This window comes from Macrosteles quadrilineatus, unplaced genomic scaffold, assembly GCF_028750875.1.
Source record: "Macrosteles quadrilineatus isolate MER2022 unplaced genomic scaffold, UCM_ALF_1.0 Scaffold_2__2_contigs__length_208266976, whole genome shotgun sequence".
Taxonomy (NCBI): Eukaryota; Metazoa; Arthropoda; class Insecta; order Hemiptera; family Cicadellidae; genus Macrosteles; species Macrosteles quadrilineatus.
The window spans coordinates 157634820-157653024 of record NW_026542595.1 but is presented as its reverse complement, the minus strand read 5'-3'; the positions used below and the strand labels follow the sequence as shown (position 1 = coordinate 157653024).

Sequence of the window (18205 nt, the reverse complement as noted above, 5' to 3'; positions counted from 1 at the left end):
GCTTGATCTCAAGAGTGATTATTGAATGCATTTATAGCATTTTATCTAGTACACATATAATATGTAATGTATACTTATATAAAAGTAATAAACCACAAACCCTTAGTGGGCTTTGGATTTAGATCAGCTGATTTATCATTCTCATAATGCAGCATACTTCTTTCATTTCAAGTTTCGTCGACTGGGTTTGGGACTGATCTGATCTGACTCTGACTAAATCAAAATCCAATATGGATGCCGCTTAGTGTCTCCGTTTTTGGTGTATATAACACGATTTTGTTGTGTAGTTATAATGAAAATATTAAATTTTAGGGTTTGAATTATAGTATTGTTTGGATACTAGCTACTACTTGGATTAAAATTTCAGATATGGATGAATGTAATGAAATGACGAAAAGTGATTGTACAAGTGTTCGTGACCTCAAAGGGAATGTAGCTTTAGAACCTTCATCGATGAGTTGCGTTACTGATAATATAGATATGGATAAGCCTGTCGAGGATAAAAATCGTAATATAACTTTGAAAAACTCTATTAGCAAAGTAGTTTTAGAAGGTCAACAAATTCCAACGTCAAGTGCTAAAGAAAAATGTAATGCTATTGGTTTGCATGTGGGACCAAATGGACTTGTTAATGGGTTAGAAATTGGCAATAGGCCTAGTGGAAGTTTATCTAACTTTATAGATCATATGCCCAAGCCAGAAACCTATGAATCCTTGAGTAGTGCTAGTCAAAGTAATCAACAAGTACCTAGTGAAAACTCTGTTGATCACAAAGAACTTGTCAAAATGGGGAGGACAGACTGTGACAACATTGCTGGTCAGCCATCATGTTCAAGTGCTTCCGATGATAGTGGTGCCATAGTTTCAAAAACAGTAGATCTTCACCCAATCCCTTCACACGGAAATTGTGATCGGAAGACAAGTGAACCATCAGAAGTTGAATATGTCTCGTACAAATCTGAATTACAAATGCCTGACATTATGAGACTCATTCAGAAAGACTTATCCGAGCCCTATTCAATTTACACCTATAGATATTTCATTCACAACTGGCCCAAGCTTTGCTTCTTGGTAAGCTTTCTCAGGTTTTATACTTAAGTTATCAGCCTATTTGTAGGTTTAAGTGACATGCGTCCTTTAAGATAACACAACAACCTATCCACAGCACGTAATACCAGTGCTCGATTTACTGAGAAATGCGGTGGAATAGAGATCCGGTACCTCTCTTTCAGAAAGATAAAGATATTGGGCAGCACTTTACTTTAGGTCCTACACTCATTCGAATGACAATATCGATCAATATATATCGATTAATCGATTTTTTCACTCGATATATCGTTTGGTTAGTTAGGTAAGGTTAACCTAACTTAACTAACCAAACGATATATCGAATGAAACAATCGAATAATCGATATTTTCATTCGAATGCGTGTAGGACCTAAAGTAAAGTGCAGCCAAATATTGGTATAACTTAAGTTGAATAAGTTAGTAGATACAAATTACATTAAGTTGAAAGTTAAAAGGCTGGGACGTGTTCCAGCACCTAATTTTTACAAATCGAGCACTGTGTAACTTAAACTTAATACTAATTAGGCCTAAATGTTAGTTTATAGTTTGCCTACCATTGGCTATTCTATTGTCCGAGAGTTAGTCTAAGTCCCAAGTTAAGTTAACTAGTGATCCTGGCTGCGTAGATATAACTTAAGTTCTTAACTTAAATTACCGGTAAGGTACTCTACATTATTAAACACAATTTAGTCCTTAAAAGCTCTCAAGTTAACTTAAAATTTGATTTAAATCAAATTTAAACCTATGTAGGCCTACCGGTAGGCTACCACATTAAAACTTTTGTAAAGTGGTGTATAAACGATTGTGAAATAAATTAAGTAGAAAACTATTAAAAACTGATTGTTGCACTGAAAAGGTTTGGGTGGCAGGAAATCTTCAACAAATCATACCTGAGCTTGTATTACAATCAGTCACATCAGAGCACTGACCAGTGGTCTTACCAGTATTGTTGGGACCAAAAGAGCAACCACTAAGTTGACGATAAACGGTACTATCCTGTCAAAGGGAACATTCATTATTATGGATGATTTTTTTTCTATGTAGGCACAAGTTATAGGCCTGGGCCTATCGATATTAGCCTACCAGCTGACAAAACTACAATTAAATATTGCTCAGTTTTAACAAACAATTTTAAACTTGTAACATTTCGAAATTCTTTTTGATATAGGCTATGCCTACCCCACATGCCTTTTCTGTTATCAAACAGAATTTTTAAAAGGTACATTAATTTTGATTATTTGTTTACTTTAGGGGCTTCTAACAAATTTAAAAAAAATTATATTTTTTTCTTTAATACAGTAACACGTTCACTGTGAGATCCCGAGGTCTCGTATCGTGCCTAGCCCGTAGTGCGGGACCCATAGTTTGGCTTATTTCCTAAAGTTATGACATTGATATTTTGGCGTGTATAGGCCTACTGTTATTGTATATAAATTAAATTTGTACATATATAGGTAGGTATAATGCATTTCCCTTGATGTATCAACTAGTAAACATGAAATGAACGAGATAAATAGATCTCATAAACGCACTGAAGTAATAAACTTTTACTTTATTAAGATATGAGACCTCTGGGTCTCGTATCAAAAATAGTTTTTCCAAGCACCACATGGGGTGATTAGTATATGAAAAAGCAAAAATATATACGTATAATAACACTTGTAATAATATATTTACACTTACTGTTGACTTATAAGACGGTAAATACATATATGTATAAATATTATCTGTATTTTTAGGCCTACCGTCTTTTAAGTCAACAGTAAGTTTAAGTGTTTAAATATATTATTACCTTCAAGTGTTATTATACGTATATATTTTTGCTGTTTACAGGTAATTTAATAACACGTACGATGCTGATCAAGAAGTTAGTGATTGATTAGAAACCATGGCAACTTTTGTTGAATGCTTGGATGAAAGAAGGAAACCCAAGAAATAATTCATTGAAGAACAAAAAGAAAGAACAATTGCGTTTTATTGCTGTTACCTTTTATCTAATGTTATATATGTTTACGTAGGTAATAATTGTTTTCAACTATGGGAACATGAATTATTTTTAATTATCGACGTGTTTCTCTTCTGAAACAGCACTATAATAAAGGTCATCTTGGTAAATGACCTAAAATATCACGATTGTGCAATGTTGTATTTTGATGTAAAAAAAGCAAATCATGGCATTAATTTGAATATTCATCCTGGTTCCTACTAAATCATACAAAAATCAATGCTAAATAATTGTCAAACCGGACAAGGAATTTATGATTTATACAACTTTGTATCATTCATTGTTTTGTGATTGGAATCCTCTTTCCCATCCCTTTAGGGAATTGGTGCAAGTCTAAATATAGCTTCAAGGTTGCACCCACCCCTTCACCCTGTGCCCACTTGACTCACTGTAGCCCGCACTCTTTCGAGGTCATTGCCCAACCCCAAAATTATAAGAAAATAAATACAGTATGTAAACATATTTCATTTTTATTTTATTTAGCCTGAAATCAGCCGTAAGGAAACGCATAAAAAGTGATAATAGAAAGATAAAATATATATTTTACTACAGTTACGATTATTAGGAATTCGTAATTAATAACACATATTATTTGTCTTAATTTGTTATTGTAGGAAAAGAATACAAACAAATAATGAACTATTACAGCTGTGCGGTACAAGATCTCAGGGTCTCGTACAATGACGTCATAGACCTATTCACTTTCTGGGCTGGCTGAAGATTGTCAACATAGCTTACTGGTTCACATTAACAAACACTCAGCGCTCTCTCTCTTTTCTTTGCGAGGTTAGGATACGCAAAAGATTACTGCGCAACATAATCTCGGAGTCTCGTAATCGCACCTGGGTAATCATAGCGGGGAAGACACCTATAGATCTCGTAACGCACCATTGGAATAATGTAGGAAAATATATAACGCAGTGAACGTGTTAAGTTATTTGCCCTATTTTGAACCATTTTCCCTTTGGCACTTTTGGGACAAACGACTAAGTTATTTCACCCTGAAAATTCGTGTTTGAAACTCGCGAATAGCTAAAGGCTTATTTAACCTAACCTAGTTTTGTTTTATCAAAAAAATCCGTAATTTTCGGCATTTTGCTTACTTAGGCTTAAGCATTGGTTAAGTTAGGTCGGGTTGGATAAAGTTTGGTTGGATATTTTGCTGTTTTTTTTTTACTTTTAAGTTAATGTGTTTTAGCGAATTTCCCATATAGGGAATAAGCTATTATCGTAGTACTCATGGTAAGACCTGGACGCGGGACCGATTTTTTTTTTCGTTTTGAGGTCCCTAGAGGCCAAAAACACCATCCGTTCAAATTCATATATATCTAATATATAAAATTCTCGTGTCACAGTGTTTGTCTGCAAACTCCTCCGGAACGACTTCACCGATCGTTATGAAATTTGGTGTGTAAATTCTGTAGGTATGCAAATCGGACGTAAACTATTTCCCGTTTCGAAATTCTTAAAAGGGCTCCGCCCCAGTGGCAAGGAGTTTCCCATGTTAACCTTATGAGAAATGGAATTAATGAATCTTAACAGCTGTTTCAATTAAACAAGTTGGTTCTGTTCTATGATGTTCAATAGCATTAAAGTTACAAGGATTACCAATAGGGTGCAGCACTATTATTGCTTTTACATTTATGACAACAGCTAATTTGCAACCAAAAGGTGAGTGAGCGTAGCGAACGAACTTCAACCTGGAGGCGAGTGAGCGTAGCGAACGAGCTAACCTGAAGGCAAGTGAGCGCAGCGAACGAGCTCCAACCTAAAGGTGAGTGAGCGTAGCGAACGAGCTCCAACCCAAAGGTGAGTGAGCGTAGCGAACGAACTTCAACCAGGACGTGATTGAGCGATGCGAACGAGATCATCTTGAAAATTAAACGTAACGGTACTTTCTTTCCATCGGTCTGTCTTAGGGGAAACCTATAACTTAGGCGATACGAAGTTCGCCGGGTCAGCTAGTATATTTATATATTTATATATATATATATATGTGTCCATCAGCACGATAACTCGAGCAAAAATGATCCGATTTTGATGAAATTTGGTACAAACGTGTAAACGTACGTTCATTCGAACGAGTTCGCGATCCAGCATGATCGGACCATGGGAACGGGGGTTTACGGGGGGTTTTATGGGGTAAAAATAGGTTTTCCCATTTTTGACCCAAAAAACATAAAATTTAGCAATTTCTTTCCAAACCATTTTGTAGAGCTTAAAAAAACAAATAATTTAGTATATTGAAGAGTTATTATGCGCCTAATGGTTACGGAGAAAATTCCAAAAAATTGTAAATTTAAAATTCCCATGTTATTCTTATGGAGAATAAGTAAACTGTTGTAGTTTGCTTGTTTGTGAACATATTTTGATCAAATTTGGAAAATGCTTTTATTTCTTACTAACTATTCACATAAAAAAAAAAAACAGTTTTACCCTCCCTGATGCAGCAAACCTAGTACTTGTTAAACTAATTTTATTTAGATCGGGAATAAATGTTATATTTTTAAGTAGACATTTCAGTGTAAATCCAATCAGTCGAATGGAAATTCGCTTAGTCTGCAGGTTTGCTGCGGCGGGGGTATTTATTATTATTTAGGACATTTTAAAAACTTTTTTCCTCTGGAACATTTTTGGCAAATGCCGTTTTTTACCCAGAAAATCAGGGTTGAAAAATTATAAAAATATTGTGTCGAAAATGCCCATTTTTGGGTTAACCAAAATAAGTATAATCCAACCTAACTTTATCTAATCTAACTCGACCTAACCCATGCTTAAGTTAGCAAAATGCTGAAATTGACGGATTTTTGATACTTAATTCACTTTCCGTTTCCGGAAATCAGACTTCGCTTTTCCAAAAATTGGCTACCGATATGGGTTCGTCATTTGCTTGTAAAAGATCATCTAATGTGCAAGACTGGTCTAGGCGAGGGCCAGATCAGCAGATGGCCAGGATCCTGAACAGCACTACACGCGCACAAGATGTTTTTTTCGTCGGGTAAGAGACCCCATTTCTGCATGTTTGTCTTGCATTTTGGTACCTCGACCCTGATTCGATTTAGGGTCTTCCACAACGTGTAATGAAGGCCTCCACCAGGACCCAGTTCCTCCCTGGCTGGTATGGGAGGGTTAGTCAACGTGGCCTCCCACCTTGCCACCCGATTGCTTGAGAGTGATCCATCCAGGACTCGGTCCGTGATAAAAAGCTCTTTCTGGACCGAAGCCATCGCTCTGCAGGTTGGTGGCCATGTAATGGGTGACAAGGGTCTGTCTCTTGCATAGTCCTTTCTGCGTCGGCAACGACATCACGTCGGATTGATGGAGGGGCGATCCCTACGATAGGATAGTAGAGTTTGTGTACTGGGGTTGGTTTCAAACACCCAGTTACAATCCGAGCCATGTCATTGACTGCAATGTCAACCTTTTTTGCATGTGACGATGCATTCAATACTGGTGTAGCGTACTCCGCAGCCGACACACTGAGTGCTAAAGCTAAGGTTCTGAGGACATTAGGGTTAGCACCCCAGCATCTGCTGGTGAGCTTCCTGATGATATTATTCCTCGCTGAGACTTTACCCCTTGTTGCAATACAATGCGCCTTAAATGTCAGTGTGCGATCCAGTATGACACCAAGATATTTGGGTGTAGGGCGATGCTGAAGACGGTCTCCCCGCCACCTCACATTCAACTCACGCCCTGCTTCTCTATTGTTTAGGTGAAAGGCACAAACTTGGGTTTTAGCAGGGTTAGGCTTGAGGTGATTTGCGTCATAGTCCTGGGAAAGATCATTTAGAGTCATAGTCAGCTTCTGTTCCTCCTCTTCAAAACTCCTACCTTGTGCCGCCACCGCAGTATCATCGGCATATATATACTGACTTATAGCGTTTGGCAACGGTTGGTCATTAGTGTATATGTTATAAAGAGCTGGAGCAAAGACGCTACCCAAAATTTTAGTTTGGGTATGTTTAGATATGCAGGTGAACAGCAGACGGGCCTGGAAGTTCCTCAAGAACTTAAATGGAGATGCGACAAAACCAAAAGACAACTTTGCAACAGTTACTGCCGATCAAGTCGCTACCAACCTTCTTTTAAATAGCAAAACCTATGGAAGGAAATACCGGGAGCCTGTTGTGCGTGGTGTGGCAAGTGAGAATCACTTCCTAGAAGAACCATTCTCCATGTTCGAGCTAACTGCAGTCATTACCAGCTTAAAGACTAATAGAGCTCCAGGTATTGACGAGATCAGAGTCGAACAGCTAAAGAACCTAGGTAAAAATGCCATGCAATGGTTGTTGAGCCTCATGAACATGTGCGTAAGCCAAATATACATATACCAACAGATTTTTTATCAAACCAAGGTTAGGTTATGTTAGGTTAGGTTTATTCATAAAAACACATTAAAAGTAAAAAAGGGGGGAAAGTTTTCAAAATAGGCCAAATAATAGCCAAACAATTTTCAGAAGCCCCTAAAGTTAACACATACCTTGATTAGTTATGTTAGGTTAGTTTAGAACAGTTTCATACAATTCTTGGATAGGCTATATTATTCTTCCCTAAACAAGATACCTCAATTTGTACTTAATTTAGGCTAAATGTTTTTGAAGATAGGCCTATTATAAAACATAAGGAATATGGATCCAAACAAAAACAAAAATATCGATATTAAAAGAAATCATCAATAGGCTAATAATGAATTTTCCCTTTAACAGGAAAGAATGTGAATGAGAGAGAGAATGATTCATTTCCTGAAAGCATCAATATCCTTTAAGTAATCAAGTATCCATTAAACCTCATGACAGTTGATACAAGCCAATAAACATGAGTTTACCAGTAATGTCAATATAGCAATAGATCTATCTGCAGTTAGACCTGTAGGCCTAAGGCACAATGAATATGAGAGCTGACAATAACTTAGTTGTGACATTAAAGCAGGCCCTGGTGACTTAAGTTAAGACAGCATATGACAACATGGCTTTAGTTTTGCTACTGGAGCAAGCTTCATCTTTTGTTAAGGTTTGCTAATAGGCCTACAATGCCATTAAATTCTGCCACTACACCATGCCTGTTGTGGCCTAAGCCAAACTGACTAGGCCAACTAAGTTATCAAATCGATAAAAAATAATGCTATGAAATGAGACTGTAATTTTACCATGATTATTTTTTTAGTATCACCTCTTTGTAGCCTACTTTCTGTTAAATATTCTACTTTCTTTTACCAGTACAGCCTAAGATATATTTTTAAGTTTTATACAAATTATGGATTACAAATTATTACAATCACTATTTACAGGCCATGGATGGTTCAAAATGTGTTGGTGCCATTGTTTGCAAGTTGGACATACACAGGAAAGTGGTCAAAAGAGGTTATATAGCAATGCTGGCTGTTGATGAGAGATATAGGAAAAGAAAAATAGGTATGTTAGTAGTTTTTCACCATTTTAGCGAAGTTAAGGTGGAGAAAGGGTTCTCATACCCCTTTTTGGTTGGTTAAATTGTTCTGTGACATTTTTTTTAGCTTACTCTAGGAAAATTGAATTTAACTTTGTTTAGTTTTGACAATTTATGATTTTGCATTAATCTCTAATGAAGCAAAATACCAGTTAAGTTTCCAAAACTTACAATTTTAGGCTAGGCTACATTATTTTTTTTTTCAAGCTGAATACTAAATAGTTTTAGTCCCTTACTGGTAAGTAGTTTATCTCTACAAAAGAAAATACAGTCCACCCTATGTCATTATTACCCAACAGTGACTTATAAGGTAGTTTTAGTTGCAGTTTTTTCCATCCTGCACAGACTTTATCATTTTGAATAAATCATTGACTATAATGGTCTAATCTATACATTTACTTACAATAATCTAATGAGATTCCCATTGCCAAATAGTTAACCTTCACAAAACCTGTAGGCACAGTAACTAGGGATCCCAGACGTCCTCTTTTTCCCGGACACGTCCTCTTTTTGGGTACAAAAAAAACGTCCGGGGGGATTTTTGGCAATACTTTCAAATGTCCGGGATTTTGACTTTGTGAGAGAATAAAAAAATATTTCTGCAAGTATTAATATTAACAATCAGCTTTTATAATTAATCATCATCATAACATTAAACTAAGTTAGTAATAGTTACACTTTGATAATATCTTACTAAACTATTATACCAGGGGAACTTTAATAGTTTTTATTGCAAATCGTTCTACCAAATTGAATTCATTGTAGTCTTTACACTTGTGGCGAACGAATGGACTAATTACAAACTCTAACCCAAACCTCGGGATCGTTCGAGTCTGACTATTTTTTGTACGTTATGAAAAGTAGGGAAGATCGGCAGACGACGGACGCTTTCAGCCATATACGGCAACGGCAGTGTCCGATGCTGGCGTTCGGCCGCATTTTTCTTATTTAATTTTTTGGCATTTAATGTTGATTCATTTTAACCTAGATAGTTGAAAACTTGAATTGGGTATTGGACAAAGAAAAGAAGTTGTTTCAAAGTCCAAGCTTGAAGGGTAGTTGAATATTAATTTATCTGAGTTCAGCGATAGGAATTTGTCATTACAGTAATGTAACTCAATGACTACCATGGAAATTTTTTAAAATTTCAATATTAAATCATTCATATTTAGAGCACCTGATATCATATTTAAGCATAACACTACCCAATTGGTATGTTGCTAGCCACAAAACAACAACAAAATGGTAGCGTCTCAGACTTAGATGCGGAAGGGACGGATTTAATTCCCGGCACAACTACTCACAACCACAAAAAAGTTGCACAAAAACTTTATTCTCACATTGACCCCTTTTAAAATGCCACTGGCATAGAAAAAAATTAGAACACTGAGAACCAACTCTTCAGGCGGTAGCAGTGACGGGACGCCGACGGCATCGTTAGTTGGGTAGTGTACTCTTTGTGTAGGTTAACTGTTGCTTGCTGGGCAGGTATAATGCAGTCGTGTTGGGTGATAGTTCTTAAATACTTCTTATATAAAATAAGTTCTCTGGTTCAAAATCATGGTCTGATTTAGGACAATTTCTGTTTGGCATGCACATTGGCACCAGGGTGTTTTTGTAAATCAAGCATTCTTGAATGTGTTGTAATGTTGCGGTATTCCTTTGATATTAAAACCACAAGTCTCAATAATAAAAAAAACATGACGTTATACGAAACGTACAAGTTTATTTTTTAACATTTCTTGACCTTTAAAAAATAAACTGGGAAGCTTGAACACATTAAACTAGGTCCTCAAAATAGCTTAAAAAGTACTAATTTGAGCACGTTATTTCCAAAATTTTCCCGGGGGGCCCCCTCCATTGCTAGGGGGTATTCCATACCCCCCCAGGCCCCCCGGTGCCCCCCCCCCAAAATATATGTCTAGAACCACCCTTGGTGAGTAATTTTGTCCTCTTTTTTGATGGAGGGACCCTGAGAACCCTAACAGTAACAAAAGAAAATATTGGATCAAGAGGACATCTTCAATGTTAACACTGTTCATTGTCAATATCAGTTCCACTTGTATTATGTCTCCACTGACTCCTTACCACAAAAGGTGTATCCACTCAACATTATCTAGTCTATTTCATCGTTTTAATTACGATATTGAGTGGCTAAAACAATACTAGGTATAAAATCATAGTTTAATCCTTTTGTCTCTGTGAGTACAGTAAACTTAAATAACAAAAAAATCCATTCAAGCTGTTTAAACCTGATATTATATTACATTTTCTTTTCTATTTCAGGATCGAATTTGGTGTTGAAAGCCATTCGTGCAATGGTTGCTGACGATGCCGATGAGGTGAGTTGGTTGTTATGCGATGGTAAAACATAAGGCCTACTTGTGACAATTCATTTGTAAATAGGAACATAACATATACTGTACACAATTCGTATAATGAACAATCCGGTGATTACGGATTTTAAGGCATACTGTTAGCTTTTTATGGGCGAATTTCCCATATAAGGAATGAGCTAATACAGTACCGTAGGTCTCATGGTAACCAGGACCGATTTACTTTTTCGTTTTGATGTCCCCAGAGGCCAAAAGCATCATCATTTCAAATTTATATTTATAGTATATATATGTTAATAGAAAAATAAACCATAGTAGGCCTACCCTTTTAAATATATATATATGTGTGTCCGTAAGCACGATAACTCTTCAAAAAAGCACGATAACTCTTCTGATTAGGTGCGATTGGATATTTGTAACTAACCCGAGCCCAAATTTGATATCCGACACTATCCATTAACCCTCCGAGTGTCCCTAGTTTTGGCCTTAATGTTTGCCTATTTTTTGCGCATTTGCAAGGTTTTATTAAAACGGATCTGAGAAGCTTAAAAACAATGTTAATTATACTGTTCTATATACCATTTTGTTTGGAAAATCATGAGCTTCAATATTATACATAAAACATAAGGAACATTTGTTTCAAAAACATTTTTAGGTAAAAAAAAATATTTAGGAAAATTAAAAAAAATAAGTTTGCGCTCAATGAAATTGCATAAATTATAGGCCTATAAATATTTGAAAATAGTCACTTTGTTCTAAATTTTATGAAGATTACAAATATATAATAATATAAGGAAGTAGATTTGCAAATAAATAAGTTATGGGCAAAAAACAGATTTCAGTACATAGCGTTTAGCTAAGAATGCATAGCCTAACCATAGCTAGGAATCTGGCTGATATTTTACATCAATATCACTACCTACTTCTTCAGGATCATCAACCAGCCCTTCACAATCACTTAAATCTTCTTATAATGCACCACGTATATCACTACTTTTGATTTTTAACACTAAAACAATGATAAACGTAATAAAACACATCAGTCATCGGTGCGAGGTTAACCAAGCTGTTTACAAATACGCACGTCAGCTGTCTGCTACAATTATGATCGGCTCGAGAAAAAAAAACGTTTAGAGACAGACCTCAGGAGAAAGCTTAGAATCTGCCAAATAAAACGATACCTAACTTGATCCAGTTCAATCCGATTTTGTCAGTCATAGAGCCTTCGCCGTAAACAGTGTTTGTGAGTCAAAAAATCGACACAAAACACTACACAAAGTGTGTTATGTGTCGATTTTTCGACACATAACACTCGGAGGGTTAAATATCCTACTTTTTTTATTGGGTTAGTGCCGCCGACATTTACTCAAGCTGGACACAGTTCATATAAGGTCTGTCCTTCCACTGGCTAAGCCACTGTATATTAGTAACCTTAATAAGGAGTGCACAGGTTCGCAATTCATAAATAGACAATAGACAAATTTCTTTATTATTATTTTCTTCAAGAATTACGAGATAGCATTATGTTTAGATCTCTTGCTTTACGGGTATTTTCTGGTCCTCTATCATTATAAGAGATTAAAAAAAATTTTGGTTGAGTAAACAGATTGTTCCACCAGCCAGTCTTGCAGTCCTTGTTTTAGTATGATTCCTCTCATAGTCTTGAGTTCTTGTTCTTGGGACAGTGCATTGATGTACTTGTGGCCGATATAGGATGGTTTCTTACTGAACTGGGTTGTAAATTTACGCAAATTTAAGATCTTTGACAAAAGGAAGAGGCACTTACAATATGATTTTTTCTTTTTATTGCGAAATACCTTCAGGAATAATAAAAAATATGGTGTGCAGGAAGGCTGAAATTGGTTGCTTGTTGCTCTTCTGGTCTGGTATGGAAGAATATATTCATTCCTGGGAAGGTCCTGCTGGTCAGTGTATGACGGTTGGGAGGTTTAGCGATTTAAAGGCTTCTCTACAGCTATCTGTGAGGTAAAGGTCCATGAGAGCCCTAATGGTCTTCTTCTGTATTACCAAACTACCATCTACCAACTACCAAACTACAATGACATAGGGTAACCTACAAAATTATATTAGTAGAGAAATCACAAACTAAATGCCCACGTCAAAGGATACATATCAAAACAGTTCAACTTGAAAGTAAGGTTTACTTAAGCTAGATTTATTTACCAGAAAAATTATGTTCCAGGTGGTACTAGAGACAGAAATCACAAACCGACCAGCTCTCCGCTTGTATGAGAATCTGGGATTTGTCCGAGATAAGCGGTTGTTCAGATATTATCTCAACGGTGTGGACGCACTGCGACTCAAGCTATGGCTCAGATGAAACGCCTTGTGCCTAAGTTTTCTGCTCGTTATGCCAAATTATAAGTGTAGCCGATATTGGTTTATGATAGTAATATTTATTTACCTTTTTTTGTGATGTGTAATTACTAAACAAGAAACAACTGTAAAGGAAAATGTAATAATATATTTATATAGTCTTTAAATAACATAGTATTTGTTGATAGTTCATTAATTTTGATATATTTTCAACAGAAGTTTTATATTGATTACCTTTTGACTGTTAAAAGTTAGTATTTTGTTGGGTCCAATAGAATTTGATTGACTTGAACCGAACTTGGTTATTTTCCAAGGACAGTTTGTTACCTTTATAATTTTAATTATTTCAATGAGCATGAACTATTAATTATCATAACTTTACATGTAGTCTTATTTGGTTCTTGATTATTCTGTCGATTGTTGATTCTTGATGAGGTTTGTTACTAATTATGTTTCATTGTTAAAGTTGAGTCACCTGCAAGTAATTAGTTATTCTCTCTCTGAACTAAAATCTTATTTTTTAAACTGTTGCTATTTATATATATTTTTTTCTTTTAAATTATTTATTGAACAATATTTTGAAGTATTTTTATAAAAGTTTAATTTATATTACTTTATTTGACTTAACGTAATGAATTCCAAAATAACAAAATCATGTCATTTTTTATTCTATGTATAAGGTCTGGAATGTAATTAATTCAAATGGTTTGGAAGTGGTTTGTAATACTACTGGCTTTACTTATACTGTGTTGGCAAATCACTTAAATAAAAAAATCAAATAAAGTTTTACAATAAAACTGATTTGTTACAAGAATTCCCTAGTTAAATTTAATTATACATCCCTTCATTGCAATTATTAAAAATATTGTAGTAACACTGAACATTCCCTGATCAGTGTTTTTGTTTATTTATAGATGTCTACTAGAGCAGATTGTGTAACTTATTCTTTGGTACCTTTCAATATAGGCTGTATTCCCTGTTTTTGAGACTAGGAATAGGGACAACTGACATCTTTCTTCAAGTATTGTAACAACTCAATACAGGGTGTCTTTGGTTTCTATTTTGTGATTTAATAATTAGTTACGGTACGTAATAATTAGTTACACAAAAAGAAAAGACAAAAATTGTTTATGATTACGTACTGTCTTTTTGTCAAAATTATTTTTTAGTAGTACTGTTGTAGTTGAAAATGTTTATTTTTTAATAAGCTGCTTTATTTTTCTGCTTTTTTGTAACGGTATATGAGCCCAAAACTGTAAAAATTATTGTTTGTATACAAATTTTATATACCGTGTATATAAACTGAAGGACAGTTTCCCAAAGTTTCACGGTAATGCATTGGAGGGTTAATGCATAATGCAATACAAACATTTAATTTCAATACGTATAAAAAAACACATGGGTAGCCTATATATACCAAAATATAAGGGTACCTATAATAACTTAAACAACTTTTTTTCATTACACTGAAATCACAATTAATTGGTCTACTGCAGCAAAAAATAACTGTATAATACATGTGTAAGAAATATTAACACGAAATATTAGTTTAAGCTCCATTCTAAATGCGGCTTCATACTATTTATTTCACTACAATAAGTAATTGTTCCCCTTTATTTGTATTTACACAAAGAGAAACATACCTCAGTAATTTGATTTGTGTATTGCATTGGTGGAGTAATACAACCTGTTCTTCAAATATATTTTTGCTCTGTTTGCAAAAAAAGATCAAAGATACTTACTTTGGAAACCAATCTATGAAGAAAAACAAGGTAGATTTTTTTATGAATTAAAGGAGGCTAGAGGTATGGCAGAAGACATTGTTCATAACACGGGCCCAAAGTGTATTGTAGACTCTCGCTCATTGGGCCATCAGCTTTTCCTTGGTCATAAAATTTGAGTTGATTTTTGAAAAGTATCACAAGGGCCTAGTGATAAATAAACTATTACAAAAGGTTTACAATATATATTACGTACTGTCTTTTTGTCAAAATGATTTTTTAGTTAGTACTGTAGTTGAAAATGTTTATTTTTTAATAAGCTGCTTTATTTTTCTGCTTTTTAGTAACGGGATATGAGCCCAAAACTGTAAGGTATATTCTGATAGAAATTGATGGGGAGAGCACTAAATTAACTACAAGTATTGCAAAGGCGTTAACTTAAGAATAAGAGTTATTTGATCCCCATAATAGATTTGAATTTTTTATTTTAATTGCAAACAGCCCCAACACTACAGACCATCTTAGTTTATTATGTTGATTGATCATTTTTTCCTAATATTTTATGTATAAAAAATTCTTTACGAAGTACCGTAGTAGGGTTTGAGTAATTGAAATTAGGTTATTTTATTTCTAGCCTGTTTTGTTTCTAACATTTTAAAACTTTAGGTTGTAGCTGTGAAATGTCTAGTCTATTGTTTCTCTGGTACTCTTAGTTTTAATTTATTTGAAAAGTATGATTTTTTTGGAAACTATGAATTTTTTTCTCACACTAATTAATTTTAAGATTTGTTTTGTTGCCACTTGTTGAAATGGTAGTGTAAATTTGTTACTATGAGAGTTGATGTGACGTGAGTTGCTTTTTATCAGTTTATAAAGTTTGGATATTTGACTAAAAGCAGTATTTGACACCAGCTCACTTTATCTGTGGCTCAATTCAACATTTATTTTCATTTTAAAATTGGCTACAACATAAACATGATAATGGTATAAAAAATAAAATCTCCTTTTGCTTAAACATTTTTTAGGACAAGAGACAATTTTATTTCATTAAATTAACTTGTTTTTAAATACTTTTTTTGTCTTTCTTATAAATGATCACAATAATGATAAAGCAGCATAGTTTTCAACAGTTTCTGAAACAATGTTAGATTTGTTTAAAGTCGTACTGTAAGAAGGCACTTCTGTTTTTGACACTGTATATATCATAAGTAGAAATGTTAGCACTGTGGGTAGCCTGTTGTGTGTATAAAGCTATTAATACATTTGTAAATAATATAACAAGCTGTTGTTATTATGCTATGAGAATTTCATTGGTCACCCTTGAATACCTGTACTGATAGTGGTAATATTGTATATTCAGTGATTGTTGCAAAACCGATTGTTTATGGCAAATCAGAATCAACATTTTTTATTATAAAAAATTTCATTTTCCTTAAAGTATGTTTTTGCCTGGTTTTTCTCAAGTGTTGATGTGTTACAAAACATTGGAATATATCACTGTTACTGACACCATTTTCAACTATGGAAGAGTGAGTTTTCTCCAGGTCCTATATGGTCCTGGAGAAAACTTTATCCCCCTTTGTTAAATACTGTCAGTGACAGTGAGATATTCTAATATTTTGTGTCTCTTGTGCCAGTTTGGACTCTTTTCCACTCAGCTAAGCCTGCTGATCCTTCCAAAAATTTCTAAAAACCTTGGCCCTTGTGCTTTACAGTAGACTCCCTCTAATATTTCCAGTTAAACCGACGTCCCCAAAATCTCGTTAAAACGGATCGTTTAAATGCATACTCTATACAGTATTTGACTGAAATTAGAAGAGCATTGTATCTAGACACGTAATCACTGGTCTCAAATCTTTCCCGCGAAAACAGTCGTTTCAGTACCGCCCACTTCCTGCCGATCTAGTCCGGTTAAACCGATGTGCTGATAAAAATTATCCGGATAAAGAGTTGTCACTTCTACCGAGTGTTGTCCGGATAAGAGGGAGTCTACTGTATGTTAAATCCTTAACTTTTATAAATAATGGGTCTCTATTGACCTAGATTTTAGTTGGTGATAAAATTATACTGAGTACTGATTTAATTTTGAGAAATAAAAGGTATCCATAATTATCTTTCAATATTTTACATCAGAACATTAGCGTTCACATTATTGTCTATTGTTTATTGTCACCCTAACTACATTGCTGATTTTTATCTGCTTTTCCCTGCCAATTATTCATAACACCTACCGATAATGCTTTTTTAAGTTTCTAAAAATAACGTATTGTAATATGCCAGACTTCTTTATGTATTTTTCAATCTAAAAAATAATAGTTGTGACAAATAAATAAAAGGTTAAAAAACCTGCTTGTCGCCTTGTGGTGCAAAGTATTGTCCTAGTGGATTATGTACATTTCGGCGCGAGCGCCATCGTCTGATCCGTATAAGAACTGTTTACACTAAACTTCCCTGAAGAGGTGCGTAAAATATTCACAACACAAAACACACATAAAAACCGGTCGACCATTAATTAACATTTTTTAACTTTGCTACGCGTGCACGGGCAGGATATGGAGGCGCGCCAGACGTGTGTCGAGACTCGACTGAAGACGGTAGTTGGTCGTGATCTGACCTTTGTCCTGGTGACGTAGCTAGTGCAGCATTGTTTCTGCTATTATTCATTTGTATTAAGGTTTCAAAAAGAATGTTGGATTGCAGGGTGTTTTTGTCGTTTAACAGGTTGTTTCAATTTTAGAGGCTCTGTAAATTTCGAACTGTTCCAATGCCGTCATTGTTCGGCCTTTTTGGCAAATATGTAAAGGCTGCAAATTTGTTGTTATATCAGTATAACTATGGTTACTGGCTACCAAATGGTCGGCGAAATTTGATTTTTGAACGATGGTTTTCTTGGGAAGATGTTCTTTAAACCTCTTTACAAAGGGCCTTCCAGTTTGGTCAATGTAAAACTTATCACAGTCATTACAGGTTATTTTATAAACTCCTGTTTTTTGACAAAAATCCTGTGGTGTATTTTTTACGGAAAGGAGATTTTGGAGTTAGATGTTTTGAAGGCTACGATTTTGCCATGCTTTTTTATCTGGTTTTTCAGTGTATGGGAGAGGTTCGGTCAATTGGTCCGGAAACACCACAACAAAATATGAAGATAATAGTTGTGAGCCTAACTTGTGAAAGACTTGTTCATTTAAAAGCTACAAAGATGTCAACACAACTTTTACTAAGCAATAAACTTATTGCTAAAATACTTTTTTTATACACAAAACAATTTACTAAGCATTGAAGAGGAGGGC

At 34.8% G+C, this 18205-nt stretch overlaps 1 protein-coding gene across 1 annotated transcript; it reads left to right on the top strand.

Moving 5' to 3' along the window:
* The first annotated feature begins 213 nt into the window (after window positions 1–213).
* LOC128986529 (N-alpha-acetyltransferase 30-like) lies at window positions 214–14008 on the top strand. The gene is made up of 4 exons (XM_054406939.1): window positions 214–1071; window positions 8364–8487; window positions 10808–10863; window positions 13061–14008. Exons 1-4 carry the CDS (start codon window positions 370–372, stop codon window positions 13196–13198), a joined length of 1020 nt encoding a protein of 339 aa, XP_054262914.1. The 5' UTR covers window positions 214–369; the 3' UTR covers window positions 13199–14008.
* The last annotated feature ends 4197 nt before the right edge of the window (window positions 14009–18205 follow it).